At 38.9% G+C, this 17,893-nt stretch overlaps 1 protein-coding gene across 2 annotated transcripts; it reads left to right on the top strand.

Annotated features, from left to right (window-relative positions):
* The first annotated feature begins 4,739 nt into the window (after positions 1-4,739).
* On the top strand, positions 4,740-14,538 carry LOC146705084 (uncharacterized). Of its 2 annotated transcripts, XR_014921284.1 has the most exons (5): positions 4,740-6,134; positions 6,454-6,734; positions 7,172-8,162; positions 13,662-13,814; positions 13,961-14,538. XR_014921284.1 is itself a non-coding variant. In XM_085462644.1 (3 exons), the coding sequence occupies exons 1-3, from the start codon at positions 6,038-6,040 to the stop codon at positions 7,688-7,690; spliced, it is 897 nt and encodes a 298-aa protein (XP_085318770.1). In that variant the 5' UTR covers positions 4,740-6,037; the 3' UTR covers positions 7,691-9,140. The 2 variants fall into 2 exon arrangements, 1 of the variants encoding a protein (XP_085318770.1); XM_085462644.1 differs by lacking the exons at positions 13,662-13,814; positions 13,961-14,538 and having other exon boundaries at positions 7,172-9,140.
* Positions 14,539-17,893: the final 3,355 nt, after the last annotated feature.

The following is a 17,893-nucleotide window of genomic DNA, read 5'->3' as shown; positions in this document are numbered from 1 at the left end:
AAACAGTCACCTGAGAGCCAACAGAGCCCCCAACCGGACATGACCGCTACCCCGGGTTGAGCCCCCCAAGGAAGATGCCTCCGGGGAACCCCCCGACGCCCTAAGCCTGTCCCTACCCCCACACCAATCACAACAGTGAAGGCGGGACCAAATTATGACCCCCCCACCCCCACTAGGTGATGGAGCTGATAAAAGGAGTCCAGAGCAATTGATCTGATGTGGTGGCAGAGGCTGTATCAAGACTAATGTAATCTAATAGATAATTTCTATATTGGTTAGAATTAAGATTATTTTTATTTTTCCAGTTCATGAGGACTGTTTTCTTGGCTATGCATAGGGCAGTGAAAATCATATGGGCTATATTCTTTTCTGAAGTGACATTATCTAAGCTGCCCAGTAAACACACTAAGGGGGAGGTTGGAATGTTACATTTCAGACACTTTGATAAGTCTTCACATATCTCGCGCCAAAACTTTTGCACTGGTGGACAGAACCAAAGAGCGTGGATGTAATTGTCTGGTGTATTGCCTTGACAGTGTGAGCAGTTGTTGGAAGATGTAAAGCCCATCTTGAACATCCGATGACCTGTATAGTGCACTCTATGTAGTATTTTGTATTGTATTAATTGTAGACTGGGATTTTTAATTAATTTAAAGGTTTTTAAGCAAATCTGAGACCAGAAGTTTTGGTCTAAGCTGACTGATAAATCTGCTTCCCACTTTGCAATAGGAAGGGATATTGATTCATCTAATTTAGAAAGTGTTCTGTATATTTTAGATAATAATTTGGGGGATTTAAGAGTAAGAAAATGTGCCGCACTTAGTGGTGTTTGTAATTCAACTTGACTGAGGTTAAATTTCTTTTTTACTATGGATTTAATTTGTTGATATTCTAAAAATCTTGTCTTGTTGATCCCATATTGTGCAACTAGTCTGTCAAATGGAATAAATTCTGTTCCCTCTAATATATGTTCTAAGTATTTAATTCCTTTACTACTCCATTCTGGGAAATTAATCATATTATTGTTTTGTAATATGTCAGGGTTATTCCAGATAGGTGTACGTTTGCATGGGATTAATGAAGACTCCGTTAAAAGATTTCTGCTTTTCAAGTTAGTTCAAGTTGAGCTTCCACAAAAAAGAGGCAAAGGGACCTAGAATGATCTTTTTCTGATTGATGCTCATTAATAAGCTTTGCATTGAACCATTAATCTCGTTGGTAATAAATAAATCAAACTGGCTAATTTCTTTTCTATGCCAAGGGCACGTGAAATTTAGCTACACTTGTTCTTCTTTGCATTGGTTTTGCATGCAGTGTCTGCTACATAAGCAGGACTTTGCTCTAATAACTACCTCTATAAACAAAACTGGTTAACATTTTGAGAGATAAGCTAAACTAACTTATCATACAAACAAGGAGGAAGGTTAAACAACTAGCTGAGCTCTCTTCAAACTTCAGTACTCCTTCAATAACCTATAATCATTAGTATTATACACCGTAGCTTAAAAAGGTTAAAAAAATGTTTGTTGCAGTTTGCGGTTTAAAGGTGTACACATTAACGAGACTAGCTGTTTCTCCCATTTACAACCCTTTATGCCAGTCTATCTATTTAACATCTGGTTAATAGAAAACGGAGAATCGTGAGTCAGACCGTGTAGCAGTCATGTAGCAGCCATATGACAAGATAATAAATATCCAGTAAAGGGGAAGTAAGTGGGTAGAGCCATCTGTCACACTAGGAAACAACAATGGCTCAGAAATCATGCGTTTGTCTGCAGCGCTGATGTTTGCTGGTGGATGTGAACTTCCCAACCCCCACATGTTATCTGGTGACCCTGTGAAAGGAAAATGGCAACAGGCAACAGAAATAAAGACAAGAGACCTTAATCCAGCTTGGTTAAGGTTAGGCTCTTTTGTGAATTTTTGCACTGTGTAGGATGTTATGTTCATACCTGAACTGGTGATTGCTATGAAACCCCAGAAGGCCAGCCCCTCATTGCTTCCTTGCTCCCTGGAAACCAACACTACTGACTAAAATACACACTTGCAAAATCTGCATGCAAATAATATAGCATCCTCAAAAAGTATATATTTAAATTTGCTGTTAATATACTGGAAACTCATTCATTCATGCATTCATTCTCCTAACTACTTCACTTGATGGTGGAGTGAAGGTCCACCCTGAATAGGTCACTACTGCTAGCACAAGGCGACCAGCTTTCACACTCACATTCACATCTATGCTTAATTTATAATCACCAAATCATCTAATTTCCATGTCTTTTTATAGTGGGATCAAAGGTGTTCAGTGAGAACTCATGCAGACACAGGGAGAACATGCTAACTCCACACAGAAAAGCTCTGGCTGGCTGGTGGATTTGAATCCAGAGCCTTCTTACCTACTGAAACTCATCTAGACAACATAGACAACAACAACCACAATACCAAAGATGTAAATGTGATTTGAAGTTCATACGATATCCAAAGATACAGAGCTTCATTATAACATAAATAATATTTTTAATTAATGTAAATTAGTGAATACTAGGTAAGTTCTAATTCTATAAACATCCATCAAGTTGCCAGTGGAATGTTTAGGTTTATTTTATCTTTATCACTTAGTTTTATCTTTGTGAAAATTTCAAGACCAGTCAGTGTAATAAATAAGAAAATTAACATTTATTAAAAACAAGACAAACAAACAAACAAACAAAAAACCCTCAGTGGATAACTTTAGAGTATTCTGCAGACATGTATCGGCCAGTATATTTCATGTAGCTCCCCAGTTTAACTGTCAATTTGTGCAAGAATTTCTGCTTTTTAACAACATTTTAAAAGGTAATGTGGACATTTAACTATGTTTTTCTTGCCTCCAAAAATTCTGATCAGCAATGTATTGAACGCATTTCAGACATATCAGTTGCTTTCATTAATCTTAACATGTTTACCTAATGTTTGAAAGATCATCTGGATCACTTTCTCCTAAGGGTCACAAAACCAATCTATAGTCCAGCCTAGTGGACTTACTAGGTTGAAAGTGATAAGCAAGTGTTACTATGTCTGGTGTTACTAAGTGCAGTCACAGAATTATGACCATTTTGACATATGTCTCTAACAGTAAAGAGAAGAAGAGAAAAGCCTCTGGCCCTAATTATTAAAGATTGTGGTGCCAATTGGTTAAGCTCCAATTTTCTAACTGGACTGCAGCACGATTAAGACTTTTGACTATTATTCCCAAATCAAAAACAAATTCTCACTCTCAGAGCTGGAGGAATCTGACTCTAACACAAATGTACAGACACACTGTCCCACACACAAAACAATCCATTTTATGATGGCGTTTACCACTGGCAGTGGTCTGCTTCCTGTCAACCCTCTTGCCTCCAATCACCCAGCATGCACACACTTACACAGAGGAATGCAGACAGCCCACACAAAGTTGACTGCCACCTGCCTGTCCCTGACCCCTTCCTCTCCTGTTTTACAATGCAGGAGGAGCATTAAATTGCCTTGACCCCCCATTCAACTCAGCCAAATTGATCCTGAGGAGTGAGATGGATAGGATGGCGAGTGAGTCAACTGACTGATGGGGGAACAGAGTTCAGTTTACATGGTGGCTTCCTTCTGGTCAAGGTAAAGTAGCTGGTTAGTGGAGTGAATATCAGTCACACTAGCCTGCTGTCACCAACTTTATGTTTTAATGGAGTAACTGGTTGACCGAAGAGTGAACTGTTAGAAGTCATACAGTATTCCTTTTCTCTCTTTCTCTCCTCCTTTTCTGTTTAAAGCCAAAATCAAGCTATTGGTTAAAGATTGCTTTTTAAAAATTGACTATGAAATGTTCACATTTTTATTCTCCACTGAGAAGAATTGTGGTTTACATGAATCTGCAAAACCAGAAAGTTACCAACAGATTTCACGAGTTCCAGGCTGTGTTTAAAGAAGTTTGACTTTTTCAAAGAAAACTGTCTTCCCTGAAGCTTCTGCAGCATAACCCCCATGTCGCCTGTATGCACAGTGTGTGCCAGTCACGTTTTCCTTCCAAAATGACTCCAAATATGTCACTTTCCACAGAGTTCCTGAATTTAAAGTAGTATTTTTCTTCATTTTTAAGACACTTTAATGACATTACCTCCTTACTTTTTATCAAAAAGTCTACCTATACTAACTTGACAACCATTTCATCTAAATTCATTACTAATATTGATTACTTGTGCTTATAGTTACTTACTATAATAAAGACAGAAGGTACAGGTTGTTTTTAATGTTTATTATTAAAAAACGGACTTCAAAGACTTCAAAGATACTTGATATTGTTGTATCCAAGTATTTAACAGTGATGTATAAAGTATGATTTGGATAGTTAATGTTTTAACTAAAAAAGGTTGGGTTATTGTAGTGGTATGTTAAATATTAAGCACAGTAATAAAGATTTACAGTAAAAAAGGAAGTTAATTCTGAACATATGGTTTATTACACAAAAGCTGAATTTTTATTTTGTGTCACTACGGAAACAAGTGATATATATATATATAACACTGTTCCAAAATTGCAGGCAAAGTGAATGGTTTCCCCTTTTTATCCATTACATTTGTAGGATTTTACTCCAGCATATTTTATTGTTTTTCTAAGGAAGCAGAGGAGAGCAAAGCATAAAAGAAACTGGGGTAACACCTGTTCAAGTAATCCAGGACTACACCCACTGCTTCCCAGAAATGTGAACATATCATCTCATACTTTCCTCTGCATTTTTTTGAATTTCTTTTTTTTCCTTCCACAGCTCTAGTCCTCTACCCTCCTCTGCCCTGGCCTACTCACCCCTTCCGGGTGGATAATAGAGGGCTGAGAGCAACAGCTGCACTCTCAGTGCCCCAGGAGGAAGCATAGAAAGGGTGGGTCTGCAGGAGAAAGGGGCAGTGAAAAGGAACTAAGAAGCTGAAAATAAATTCTTTCCACATGAGTAGGGGATGGGGGATGGAGTCAGTCAAAAGGTCGTTGAGGTCACACGTCACCTGCAAAAACTACCACGCCCACTGGAGAAGATGTGAAAATAGCAGGATAATGTTAATTACTGAGGGGGTCAAATAAGCAGGAACTCAATTTTACATTTATGTAAAACAACAAAACACCTTCAGTGTTTTAAAATGGGAGACTGAATTTAAAAGAGTTTGTCACACTTGAAGACGCTACATCCGGATCAACAGAATTAACTTTCTGTGATATCCTTACTTGGATAATTGGGCATGCATCAAGATGCATATTCACAATAATCATGTGATTACAGTTTTTCTCCATTGGTTTGGCTCATTTCTTGAAACAGAAATTACATTCTCAAAATAACATGGACAAACCTCCAAACCTCTTGGCAAATGTTCACAACAGAATGGCATTTCTCATTCATTTTATCAAATGGCAAATGCCTTAGTACATGTCTCAATTGTCTCAGTGCATCTTTGCAAATGATTAAGTACAAGTAGCCTACAGTTATACAGTTAGCCCACATTTAGCACATTTTCCAAATGAATAGATCTTGTAGATCTAAACTGATTAGTTGATTCTCAGTCTAATGATCATTCCCCCCAAAACATGTCAGCATGATTTCATTGTATAAGTACTCGCATGCACAACTGTCTGTTCAATTGTCAAAATTGGTCAAGAACATAATACCATGAATACCATATATGAATTTCTTTGAATATTTGATAAATTGATGACAGTCATTGACAGTCAGGTGAAACTAGACTAACGAAGGGGGAGTGTCACACACAGGTGTGTTCCATGATTGTGTGCTGCCAAACACAGATATATAGAGCTTGACCACAGCCAGTCCGATCTCTGAACATGGATAGACAAGGCCAAGCAAACGGACAAGGGGAAGCTCTTCCTCAAGGAAGAGGAGGAAGAAGAAGAAGAAGAAGAATAGGAGGAGGACTGAGAATGCGTGGTGGAGGAATAGGGGGAAGAGGCCGAGGTGCGCGAAGACACTGTGCTGTCCCGAATGAAATTCGGGCCACAATTATAGACCATGTCATAAACCATGGCCTCACAATGGCAGAGGCAGGTCGTCGAGTGCAGCCTAATGTGCCTCGCTCTACAGTCTCCTCCATCATCCAAACCTTTCGCAGGGAAAACAGGTATGTACTCTATGTAATCTATGATGGAGTTATATGTTGTATAGGACAGGGCACTGTGTGTGAGGCAAAAAATGTATAACTTACTGTAGAGATTTTGTGTGCATCTGCCTACAGTAGTAGGTCTATACTAGCAGGTGGAGAGGACTAGTGGAATGTTGTGATACAAATTACTGTAAACTATGGAATTACATAATTTATACAGTTTAGAGTAGTATTCCAGTCACTGTGCAATGTTGCATTAGGATTGTGGTGAAGTTACTCTGAGTAAAACAATAATACAATTACACTGGTAACTAACTGTATTCTGTTCTTTGTGTAGGATTGGACGACAACCTCACGTGGGTGGCAGAGGAAAACTGCTCAATGAACAACAGGAAAGAGATTTGTAACATGGTGATGGCAAATAATGCCATCACATTGAGACAGATCCGTGATGCCATCCTTCAGGACAATCATATATTCCAGAATATAAACACAATAAGCTTCTCCACAATAAACCGGGTTTTGAAGAAGCATCAGATGACAATGAAACAAATCTACAGGGTACCATTTGAGAGGAACTCTGACAGAGTGAAGGAGCTGCGCTACCAGTATGTAAATGTAAGTCAGTTACTGGTTGTCTCTCATTATAACCTTACCTGTAATCACAGTAAGCAGTAGTTCACTTATTTGGTTTCAATACCTCCTTTACCTGATTTCAGAATCAGTATTTGCTTCATCTGACTTCAACAATTTCAACAGAAAACTGCAGTTTACTGTATGATACGATTCTCATTATAATCCTTATTTTGTTGTCTCCCAATCAAATCTATCTAATACTGTAGGTTTTACTGTAACATCTCAGTAAGTCATCAGTATTTCCCACTCCCCTTTCTATCAAATACCCCTGCAGTACTTCCTCAGGCCTATCACTAGTTTAGAACCACTGGAGTAGTGGCCTGTAGTATATTGAACCTGTTGGGGAGAACATGTAATTGTCTAACTGTAGTATATGACTCTTCTGTATGACTGATTTTATGTTCTTTACTCTATTTTAGAGAATAATGGCATTGGAAGGACATGAGACCCCTCACATCCTGGTGTTCGTGGATGAAGCTGGCTTCAACCTGGCCAAGGGCCGAAGACGTGGCCGTAATATTATTGGCCACCGGGCCACAGTGGATGTCCCAGGTCAGCGAGGGGGCAATATAACTATGTGTGCTGCCATTTCTGAAAATGGTGTGGCCAGTCGCATCCCCAGTCTTGGCCCATACAACACACACAAGCTCCTCATCTTCTTGGATTGCCTTTATACCAATTTTATCCCTGAAAATGAGAGAGGTCTCATAGGGCCTCACCTACCCATTTATGTAATTGTGTGGGACAACGTCAATTTCCACCATAGCCCACTCATCAGGGGATGGTTTGCAATGCATCCAAGGATGGTCATGGGGTTCCTACCACCTTACTCTCCTTTCCTCAATCCGATAGAGGAGTTTTTCTCTGCTTGGAGGTGGAGAGTGTATGAGCATCATGCTCAGGATCAGCCGTCCCTGCTCCATGCTATGGACGCATAGTCCATAGTCCTGTTTGTGACAGCAGCAGAATAAAAGCACGTATACAAATAGAACAGGACACAGAACAGAAACACACACAACTTTTACAGAAAAAATATTTACATCATGGACAATAGTTACAAAAACAGAGTACTGTACAGTTATTAAGATTAAAGTATAGGTTTTTTTTCCAATTTTAATATTTCATTCATGAGTTCATGAGCCTGTAAATTACAGATTGTCTAGTTAGCTACAGGAAACAAAAAGAAGTTTGATCAAATCTTATTGTATTCTTTATTGCTACAAGATCTATGTAACCCCACTTCCTTGCTAGGCACAGGGCATGAATTTTTACAAAGGCCGTATGGGGTGCCAAAAGGAGGAGGAGCCATAAAGAATGGATGAAAGAGATGAGGTGGGGGAGAAGTGGGGCTGTGACTGACAAGAACCCCCAACCTTTAATGAAAAGCTGATTTCATGCTGAGAGAACAGAGTAAGGAAACACTTGAAACCTGTGAATGTTCCAAGTGTTGTGTGAGTTTGTGTAACCTTAAGTGTGTAGGAGGAACTGGAAGTGTTGGCCAAGCCTGTGAAAGGTGTCAAATGTTTTTCTTTTCTTTTTTTTATTCTGTGAAATAGGGGGGATTAGAGCAGGACAATGCAGAATAGTGAGCCATCGTTTTCCATTCCCTGCTCTTTTTACCCCCCCGCGCCAGAGGAAATATGGTACAACCTCGATATTTATTTGCATACATATATGGTGTGAACTGATCTACTCTACAAGCTTGTGAGCAAACGCAAACACAAGCTTGTGCCAGAAATGTCTTTTCTGGTCACATGCTTGTCCATGTCCTCATATTTCACATATTTCAGCAAGGCAAATCAAAAGCAGAGACCAATAAATACATATCAACAAAAACAGTTTTTAAAAATTTCTGCTTTTCAAGTTTATAAAAATAAAAATTGAGTTCAGCCTATTTAATATTTTTAATTAAACACAATATTAGATTTTACAGTGAAGGACATACTCAGGCCATAAAGAGCCACTTGTACATCTCATGCACAAATCATTGGAAATTGACATTTATCACAATAGCCAACATTCTGTCCATATGACAAGTAGACTGAACATACTGTTCTTAACTAATTTGGGCTCTGTTGAAAAGATGTAATATGGCTAGCAATTTCAGTAGAGTCAAACAGTGTGCGTGTCACCCCCTAGGGGTTGGTATGAGTGTCTCTGATGCATTCACATATGCTACTTGTTTGTTTGTGAGTCTGAAACTAAGTAATCCTCACTCTCCCTCTTTCTCTATGCTCACAGAGCCTGTATTAACATTAGCGGGACTTATCTCCTCCAGTAGCTAACTTATTACTCTTCTGTTTGTTACTTTGTATTATTGTAGGGTCTTTACCTTACAACATAATGTGCCTTGAGGCAACTGTTGTCGTGATTTGGCGCTATATAAATAAAACTGAATTCAAAAATTGAATTGAACTGAATCTGGGTATCTGATGGCTAAATGGCATATGTGTTAATGCAGGCGCAGGTGTTAGGTCTTATACCAGCTGACCTCTTAGTACAAGCCTGCCTTCTGGAGGTATTTGGCTGTGGCCTTTGTGCATCTTTATCATGATTCCCATTGGCCTGTGGGAAACTCGGGTACTTGTAGCTGTTTTACGTCTACCATTTTGCCTTCTAGCAATTCCACACATTCACTCCACATCACCATCCCTCTCTTTGCAACCATTTGGCCACACTTATCTCGTCAAAGTAATATCTTGATATCATTGCTGGGAATCCTGGTCAGGCACTTGATGGTCCGATTGCCTTAGAGCAGCCATCTAATGTCGTTTTCCACAGTCCCACTGAGTTCCCGATAAATGTTATTAATGCACTGTTAGCCTTGTACAGTACCAAGCATTCTAGTATCCATGTGTGGGACAATGAGCTGGAGGCTTTCTTGTAGTCATTGCAGGCAGGACTAAGGTTGATTTTCCTGATCTTAGTCCTGGTGTACTGCTCTATTAACCAGGGGCTGGTGTTTTTGCCTTTTAGTGTTATTCCCAATGTCCTTCTGAGCTGTGCTTGTGTATTGACTCATGTGCCTGATCAGCTTGGTTGCAGTGAAACCTGAGAGGAGCTTCCATGTCATGAAGAGGTAGGTAATTGGCTGGTAGCTTGACTTTGGATACTTCACGATTGGGTTATTCTACCCTGTGTTACTCAGCCTGGATAAAACCTGCTGTTAGCATGAAAAGTCATGGATTTTTATTAGCTGCAGAGCTTTATAATTGGATAATGTTAATGATGGGAGTGGATCTTTTTAAAAGTTGATCTATTTCTAAAGTTGTGCTATCAGAAGCACAATGAGTCAATAAATATAAAATAAAATAAATATAAAGTCACAACGACACATCCTAGAGTTGGACCTAAGTTGTCCTTGTTCACTGAGAACTCCATAGAGCTTTAGAACTGGAGATGATTCACCTTTCAGCACAGTATATAGTCAAAGACAATACTGCAGTGGCTTCAGGAAAATGCCTGGCTGATATACACAGCTGAGATCTTTTCAATCTATAAAGTTTGAAAAAGATTCAAAAAGATTTTCAATTCAAATCTTTTTGAATCTTTTCCAAAAAGATTTGAGGGATTTTTCAAAAGGAATTGAATAAGTCATCCAGTCTAAGTCTGTAGAGGTCCAAAGCAGCAATGCTACTGAGGGGCTACAAATGGTTACATTTTGAAATTTAAAAGTCTGTTCATTTTTTTAACGACCAAGTATTGAGAGATAGGGAGAAATGCTTTTCTCCATTTAGCTTTTTCTAAATGAAAAAGTGAGCAAAATTTGAAGGGGTACAAATATTTTCTAAATCAACAACAATCCAGGAATTAAAATCTTTAGCTATAATATAAGTCAAATAAATACACTTTAATATTCTGATAATTTGCAACTCAGTGAATTGGCTGAAATATTTGCTATATTCTTCTCCAGAGAAAAGAATATGGCAAACAAGTGAAACAGGAAGACAGGGTGTGTACGTTGAAATAACATAAGTGGTTGCAGTGCTCCCATATTCTAACGTTAGCAGAGGTAACACGTCAGTGCTGATGAGAGCACCAGGTCAAATGGTGTAAAAAAAGCATCACATTCCCCTGTACACAACAGGGAGTTGTAGCGGCTTCCTGTGAGGCAACATATTTCCTATGGTTCATTCAGTCTGCCACTGGTGGGGGTCACCAGGGGTTTAAGAGGTCAGCTTTTGAGATGACAGACAGAAGGAGTTAGGGAGGCAGATAAGGATGCTGGTTTCTCTGTCACGGCTGAGAGGAGCTCAATAGAGTCTCGCCTATTTAAGTTTATGTGACAGGGTTATAAATGTTCTTTCTTACAAAGCTGGAAACAGTGTCTCAGACACACACGGAATAGTACTTATCTTGTTTTTATTCCTCCATGTTACTCCCTTCAGAAACAGCCCGGGATCAAGGCGCACATTGGATCACAAAACAGCCAATGATATTTTAACAGTTCCTGTCATTTCGCTCTCAAGTGTTGGAGGCTGTAAATTCTTGGCTGTGTGGAAGAGGATAGTTGGAGAGAAAACAGAGGTTTCACCTCAAGGAATATATGGAGTGTAGGTGGAAGGGAGTTTGTTGGGAGATACCATATCACACTGAGTTCCCTGACACAGTCAGGAAGAGAGGTGTTGACAAATGAAGACCACACTCTTGCTCACTCACACCAACCTCTCATGCACAGTAAGCCAGTATTCTTCCTCTGAAAAGTGGAGCAGCATGTGGCTTCCTGTCTCTTCTTCTTTTGTCACATTCGCACTTACTTGCTGAGACTCAGGGGCCATGCTTCCTGCTGTATCACGCCTCCTGTTCCTGTAAACTCAAACAAAAAAACTACTTGTTTTGTTTTTTTGCTGGGTATGTACTTTTTCCTCCAATCATTTGTGCAAAGAAATAAATTAATTATTTAATAGAAATTAAGGTTTCTAATCGAGTAGTTTGTACAGCAGCTCTTCATCATCATATCAACTCCAAAAATGGCTTTACCAAATCAACAGTTTAAAAAGGGCAAACGGTGATAATAATAAATCAGCACAGCAGCTCTAAACTCCATATTTTAAAGGGCTAAATGACTTACACATACTATATATATATATGCACAAGTTGAGTTGTAAACTGTAAAGTAAAATGTATTTGTGGGTCTTTGGATTTTGACGATGCATGACAGTGATGAAACTTTCTGCAGATCTGAGGCTGCGTTCACACTAGCTCGGACAGATTTGAAAAGGTGTTTTCGTCTGTAAACTATGGAAGCCCGTTTCCGCCACTAAAAAAAAAAAAAAAAAAAAAAGGATCCATAACTCAAAATTCCAAGTTATTTTCTCGAAATTTCAAGTTACTTTCTCGAAATTTCAACATATTAACTCGAAATTTCGACTTATTAACTCAAGATTTTGAGAAAAGTAACTCGAAATTTTGAGTTAGCACTGCCAATCAGTAATGATGAATGACATCATTTCCTTGTTACCCGGAAGCTTCTGGGTAACAAGAAAGTGACCTCATTCACGTAGATTTTTGATTGGCAGAGCTAACTCGAAATTTTGAGAAAAGTAACTCGAAAGTTTGAGTTATATTTCTCAAAATTTTGAGTTAATAAGTCGAAATTTTGAAAAAATAACTCGAAATTTCGAGTTATGGATACTAGTTTTTTTGTTTCGTGTGCTCCGAGTCCACACTAGCGTTTTCAGTCGTTTTCAGAGACTTGTGCATCCACATTGAAATGGCCGAAAAAGCTTATGTTCCAGTACTGCGCATGCGTAAAACGCAAGAAGCTTCAGCCTACCTCATTTCTGTGTGGCGCTTATTTACTTTCCGGCTTTTTGAAACGTTGCAGCAAAATGCAGAGGAAAGCACCGATGTTTTAAAATGGACTAACAATGAGGTCAAGTTGTTGCTGCGAGTAACACAGAAGTAAAAGGAGTGAGAATTAAAGAATTTGAAGAAAAGCTATCTGGAGCATGTTTAAAAACGCCGTTTCAGTGTGGACGGGATGTCAAAACGGAGAGGAAACTACGTGTTTTCAAACAAAAACGCATTAGTGTGGACGTAGCCTGAGGCATCTCTCAGTCCCTCTAGTCCTTTCATGCTGCATATTTTTATGAATACTTTTATCAAAAAATTCAACACAGCTGTCATTTACATGTTCATTTCTTATATAGCAAGAGGAAACTTTTTCAGAGTTTCACAGGCAAAAGCTATTTTAAATCATGCCTCTGATTGGTCAGATGGGGCTTTTTTTTTTTTTTAATTTGTAGACATTTTAAAAGTAGCGCTAGTCTCATTTATGTTTTAAGATAAGATAAGATAAGATAAGATAACCTTTATTAGTCCCACACGTGGGAAATTTGTTTTGTCACAGCAGGAAGTGGACAGTGCAAAAGTTATGAGGCAAAAATTAGAATACAATAAGAATAAATACAGTACACAACTGTACAGAATAGAATAAAATAAAATACTATATACAGTAGAATAAAATAAAATAAATATACAATAAGATAAAAATAGAATACAAATACAAATACTATATACAACTGAGTAAAAATACAACGATGACAGAAAGGATTATTGCACTTAGTATTATTGCATATGTATGGATGTGTGTGCTTGATCAGTTAAAGTCTTTATTATGGAGTCTGACAGCAGTGGGGAGGAAAGACCTGCGAAATCTCTCCGTCCCACACCGTGGGTGCCGCAGTCTCCCACTGAAGGAGTTTTATGATTTGATTACCTGCGCTTGAGAGTGCTTTGATTTTTCATATTTGAATATCAATTGTGTGCTTCAGTGAGTAAAAACGGCAAAAAATACTCTAAATATGGATCCTTAAAGTGTTTTTGAAAACATGGCAGCTTCTGTGTTCACCTGCCATTTTCTGTCTGTCTCCCTGACCTGTTTGTGTTTGTGCATGTTTGTTTCAGAGGCTAGGTTTCTCAATGCTTTCCCGCCCTCTTGGCTGATGCACCTGGAAGCTGTTGTTGAAGCTGCAGTTAACTCACCTGTGTGGAACTGGATGTTACCTCCCTGCTACTTAAGGCTAAAGGACTTGTTCAGTTGATGCCAGACTTACTGCGGTAGTGTTGTTTGACTCACATTTTCTGTGTTTGCGCTGCTCATTTGAATTACTGGTTCTTTTCTCTTTTGCGTAGATACTTCTAGTGCTGAGGTTCCCTGAGAAAATGAATTCTGTAACAGACCATCTTTGTTTTTTTCACTTTAGAGAGAAATCTGTGGACTTTCTGCCTGCCCCCCACAAGCTTACATCTAAAATAACTGCTTTCCATGAACGTGTGTTTACCTCCAAGCCTGATATAAACCTGCTGAGTCCAGGTCGGAACCTTGACAAGTGGTGCAATACTTTGGTTCAGGTGGTGAGGAGAGTGGAGTCAGGAAAGAGTGTTGGTTATTCTCAGCAAACAGTGACAACTAACTTGATTTATCTTTTTAGTGTAGTGTCACGATGACCGAGCTGTGACCCTATTCTTGAGCAACTGATGCTGAACCATGTGCTGAATGACATCACAGTCAAACCAGCACTGTGGTGATGATACTACTCCAGAGTAATTTATTGTATTTATTTTATTTATGTATTAATTTTAGTTTATTTGAATATATTTGTAATATTTATTTGTAATTCCCTGCTTCTCCTTTTCTGATTCATTATTGTTTTAAAATGTTAAATTATTGTTCAAAGAATATAGTTAATGTATTCTATTTGAGTACTACAACTATAATATGCAAATAATAAGTTTTATTTTGCAGCACCACTGACCTCGTAGACCTAAACTCTGTTTGATATCTGACCTTATAGCTTCATAAAATAGAGTTATAGAAAATCAACTCTCATCGTTTCCTTATACAAATCTTGTGTACTGTTCACATTTTAAAGCAACTTCAAAGCATCTCAGCATGTGATCATTCACTAATCAGCACATATCTGTGTAACATTTACATTAAGTGTCTGGAGCAGCAGCAGAAACAGGCCCCCCAATCACATGCAAACAAGAACCTGGCTGACCTAAACTTGATCTTGCTGTCTGGCACTACAAAAAACCAGAGGGATAGTGAGGAATACAGCTCATTTTACTGCCACTTTGAAAGGAAGTAACTAAATTAGGTAGAGGAGAGGGGAACCACAAAGCCACAGGCTATCTGTATGTTTACAGTCCTTCATATAAAACACAAAAAGACAGGAACAGTATATTGAATGCCAATGCTAAATGGCATACTAATTCTTTTTTTGGTCTAGAAACAGATGTTGTGTGTGCTTTAATGGGGGAGTGCTCACTTGAAACATCAAGATGATTCATTGGAAAATAAAAACTTTCATTTGGGAAAGGTTCAGGTGTGTAAATGTATGTTCCAAGAAAGCCTTCCTTTTAATATTACAAGTTCACCCCAGCAGAGAGCACAGGAACATTGCCAGTTTCAGAAGGTACACTGTCTTTTAGGCTTCAGAGTATATCCGGTTTCAGGTCTTTTTATTTGATTTAGCTTCTTTTTGATGTCCTCTGGCACCAAGAAATACAACTGAAAGTCAGACTCGAATGCTCTGTTACCACTGTAGTTGAATTTCCAACAAATGAGCCTTACATGTGTGAGTAAATGAACAAATATACAGAGTTATAGGTCAGTTGGTGACTACCCAAGGTGCAGTTAGGAAAATGGCCATTGTAGATGGCTAACTTTTGTGGTTACTCACGGTCAAAATCAAAAACAAACAAGTCAAACAAAATGTTTTCTTTGGAGCCTATGTGCAATTGTGGGCCATCTTGTAAAACTAAATAATCTTGTGAGAGGTGAGGAGGAACAAGTTATTGGAATATTTCATGTCAGTAAGGGCTCACAGCTAATTGCTGGACTGGGAATGAGCGGGGTTCAGTTCAGGAAGCAGCATTCCTACACTGGCATGCTGTTCTCTTTCCGATTATGGCAGCAGCAGTAGGTTGATAATGAAGTAGCTGTGGCAGATGGAAGGGTGTCTAATGGTGGAGAGCTGCAGGGGATGACTTCAAAAGAGTTGCTGAAGAGTGGAGCCCAGTGTAGTGTGAATGCTGTACTGAGGGGAGGGGAGAGTCTGTGCACTGGGGGTTTATGGTCAAACAGGTTTTTGTAGTCTGGCTTGTTTAGTCTACTGAGATAACAAGAAGCATTTACAATAGCACTGTTGCGATGATGGTGTGTTTGATGTATAATTTGGTCGATAAAATGTGACAGCAGATTGTGATTTATGAAGAAAAGGCTTAAGTTTAAAGTGCCAGTTTTAATAATTCAGTACACTGTAGTTCTCACAAATTATTGTGAGAACCATGATAACATCCACCCAACCTGGAAAATGAATGGGTATTCTCATATGTGCTTTAACTTACACAACTCATAGAGGAGCCTACATTTTTGCCTCTTGACACATTGAAGGTGCTACAATTAACATTTTTGAAATAAGTAAGTTGTAAAAAGTCCAGAGTTAAAATGCAACATGAACAACATAGAGCTGGCTTGAGCTTCAGAGCAAAATGTTGCCCAAGAATACCAGAAAATCTAGCATAAGATTAGCTCACCTATCTATCTACTTTCCTTCCTAAGTAACTTACTAACTAACTAGAGTGCTTAGTGCTGACAACACAAAAATGTAATGATGGTTTTATGAGAAGTATTTTTGAGAAGTATAATTGTCACGGTTCTGGGTCCGTTGGACCCAGTATTTTGAGTTTATTATGTTTTGGTTTATTTCTGCTTCATGGATTGTTTTCTTCTCGTAGTGATGATGATGATGATTATTATTTCTTGTTTCTGTTTATCCGTGCTTAAGGATTTGTTCTCAGTTATATCTCACGTTTAGTTTAGTTCAGATTCCATGTGTTATTCTGTCTGTCTCTCAGTGTAAAGTCTGCATGCTTGTTTAGTAATTCATGTTTCCTGTTTTATTGTGAAAGTCTTTGTCTTATGTTAGTGTGTGCAGCTTAGCTCCCCCGTCTCGTTAGCCCTGATCTCTCCCAGCTGTGTCTCCCTCCTGTTGCCGATTCCCCGTTACTACCCTGTGTATATAAGCCCTGTGTTTTCCCATGCTCAGTGTCGCGTCGTACCCTCAGAATTATGCCTGTGTGTCCTTGGTCTCAGTGTTCCATCCTCACTCCATGTTTGTTTTTCTGCCAGCAATAAAGCTGAGGTTTTTTTGAGTTTCAATTCTGTGTTCGAGTCCTGCATTTGGATCCTCATCTCTGCCTGCCCGCACACAGAGCCCTGACAATAATATTGCCTTTCATTGCTATGCTGATGATATACAGATTTATTTTGAGATTACTGATGATCTTGCTATGTCTTTTCACTATTTTCGTGAATGCATGCGTGAGGTTAAAGATTGGTTCAAGAGTAATTCTCTTGTCCTGAACGAAAAGAAAATGGAGATTGTGGTGTTCAATAGTAAAATCCCTTGCGACCAATTGTGTGCTGCTCTGATGCCTTTTGCTAGCTCCTCTTCTGATTATGCCAGGGCATATTACTGGATAGCTCATTTAAATTTGACAAGCAAGTCTCTGCCGTAGTGAGGTCTAGTTTTAATCAGCTGCGCCTCATTTCTAAGGTTAAGTGCTATAGTTCGCATATTGACCTGGAAAAACTTATTCATGCATTCGTGACTTCCAGGTTGGACTACTGCAACTCTCATTACATTGGCCTTTCCTCCTCCCTTCTCCTTAGATTGCAGACTGTCCAGAATGCGGTGGCACGCCTTTTGACAGGTAGCAGGAAATTTTCCTCCATCACTTCTGTTCTTGCTGGCTTGCACTGGCTGCCAGTTAAATACTGTATTCAATTTAAAATACTACTTTTCACGTACAAAATTATCAATAATTTGGCGCCGCGCTACCTCAATGAGCTTTTTAGGTTACACACTCTTGTCAGAGCACTTAGATCTGCTACCCAACTTCTTCTGGAGCAACCTCGTTCTCGGCTGAAGTCCACGGCGACCGTGCGTTTGCTGTAGCTGCCCCAGTCTTATGGAACAATCTTCCTGTTGCTATCCGGGCATCCGACTCTATGCCATTGTTTAAATCATGGCTGAAGTCTTATTTATTTAATCTTGCTTTTCCACCTAGCTAATATTTGGTGTGCGTAGATACATTTTTATCCATTATGCTTTGTTAACTACTTTTAT

The sequence above is a fragment of the Copadichromis virginalis genome, linkage group LG7 (genome assembly GCF_057382275.1).
Source record: "Copadichromis virginalis isolate Kocher_CV1m ecotype Utaka linkage group LG7, C_Virginalis_male_GT1.1, whole genome shotgun sequence".
Lineage (NCBI taxonomy): Eukaryota > Metazoa > Chordata > Actinopteri > Cichliformes > Cichlidae > Copadichromis > Copadichromis virginalis.
Note: the sequence above shows the minus strand (reverse complement) of the source record. Positions and strands in the feature narration are given on the sequence as shown.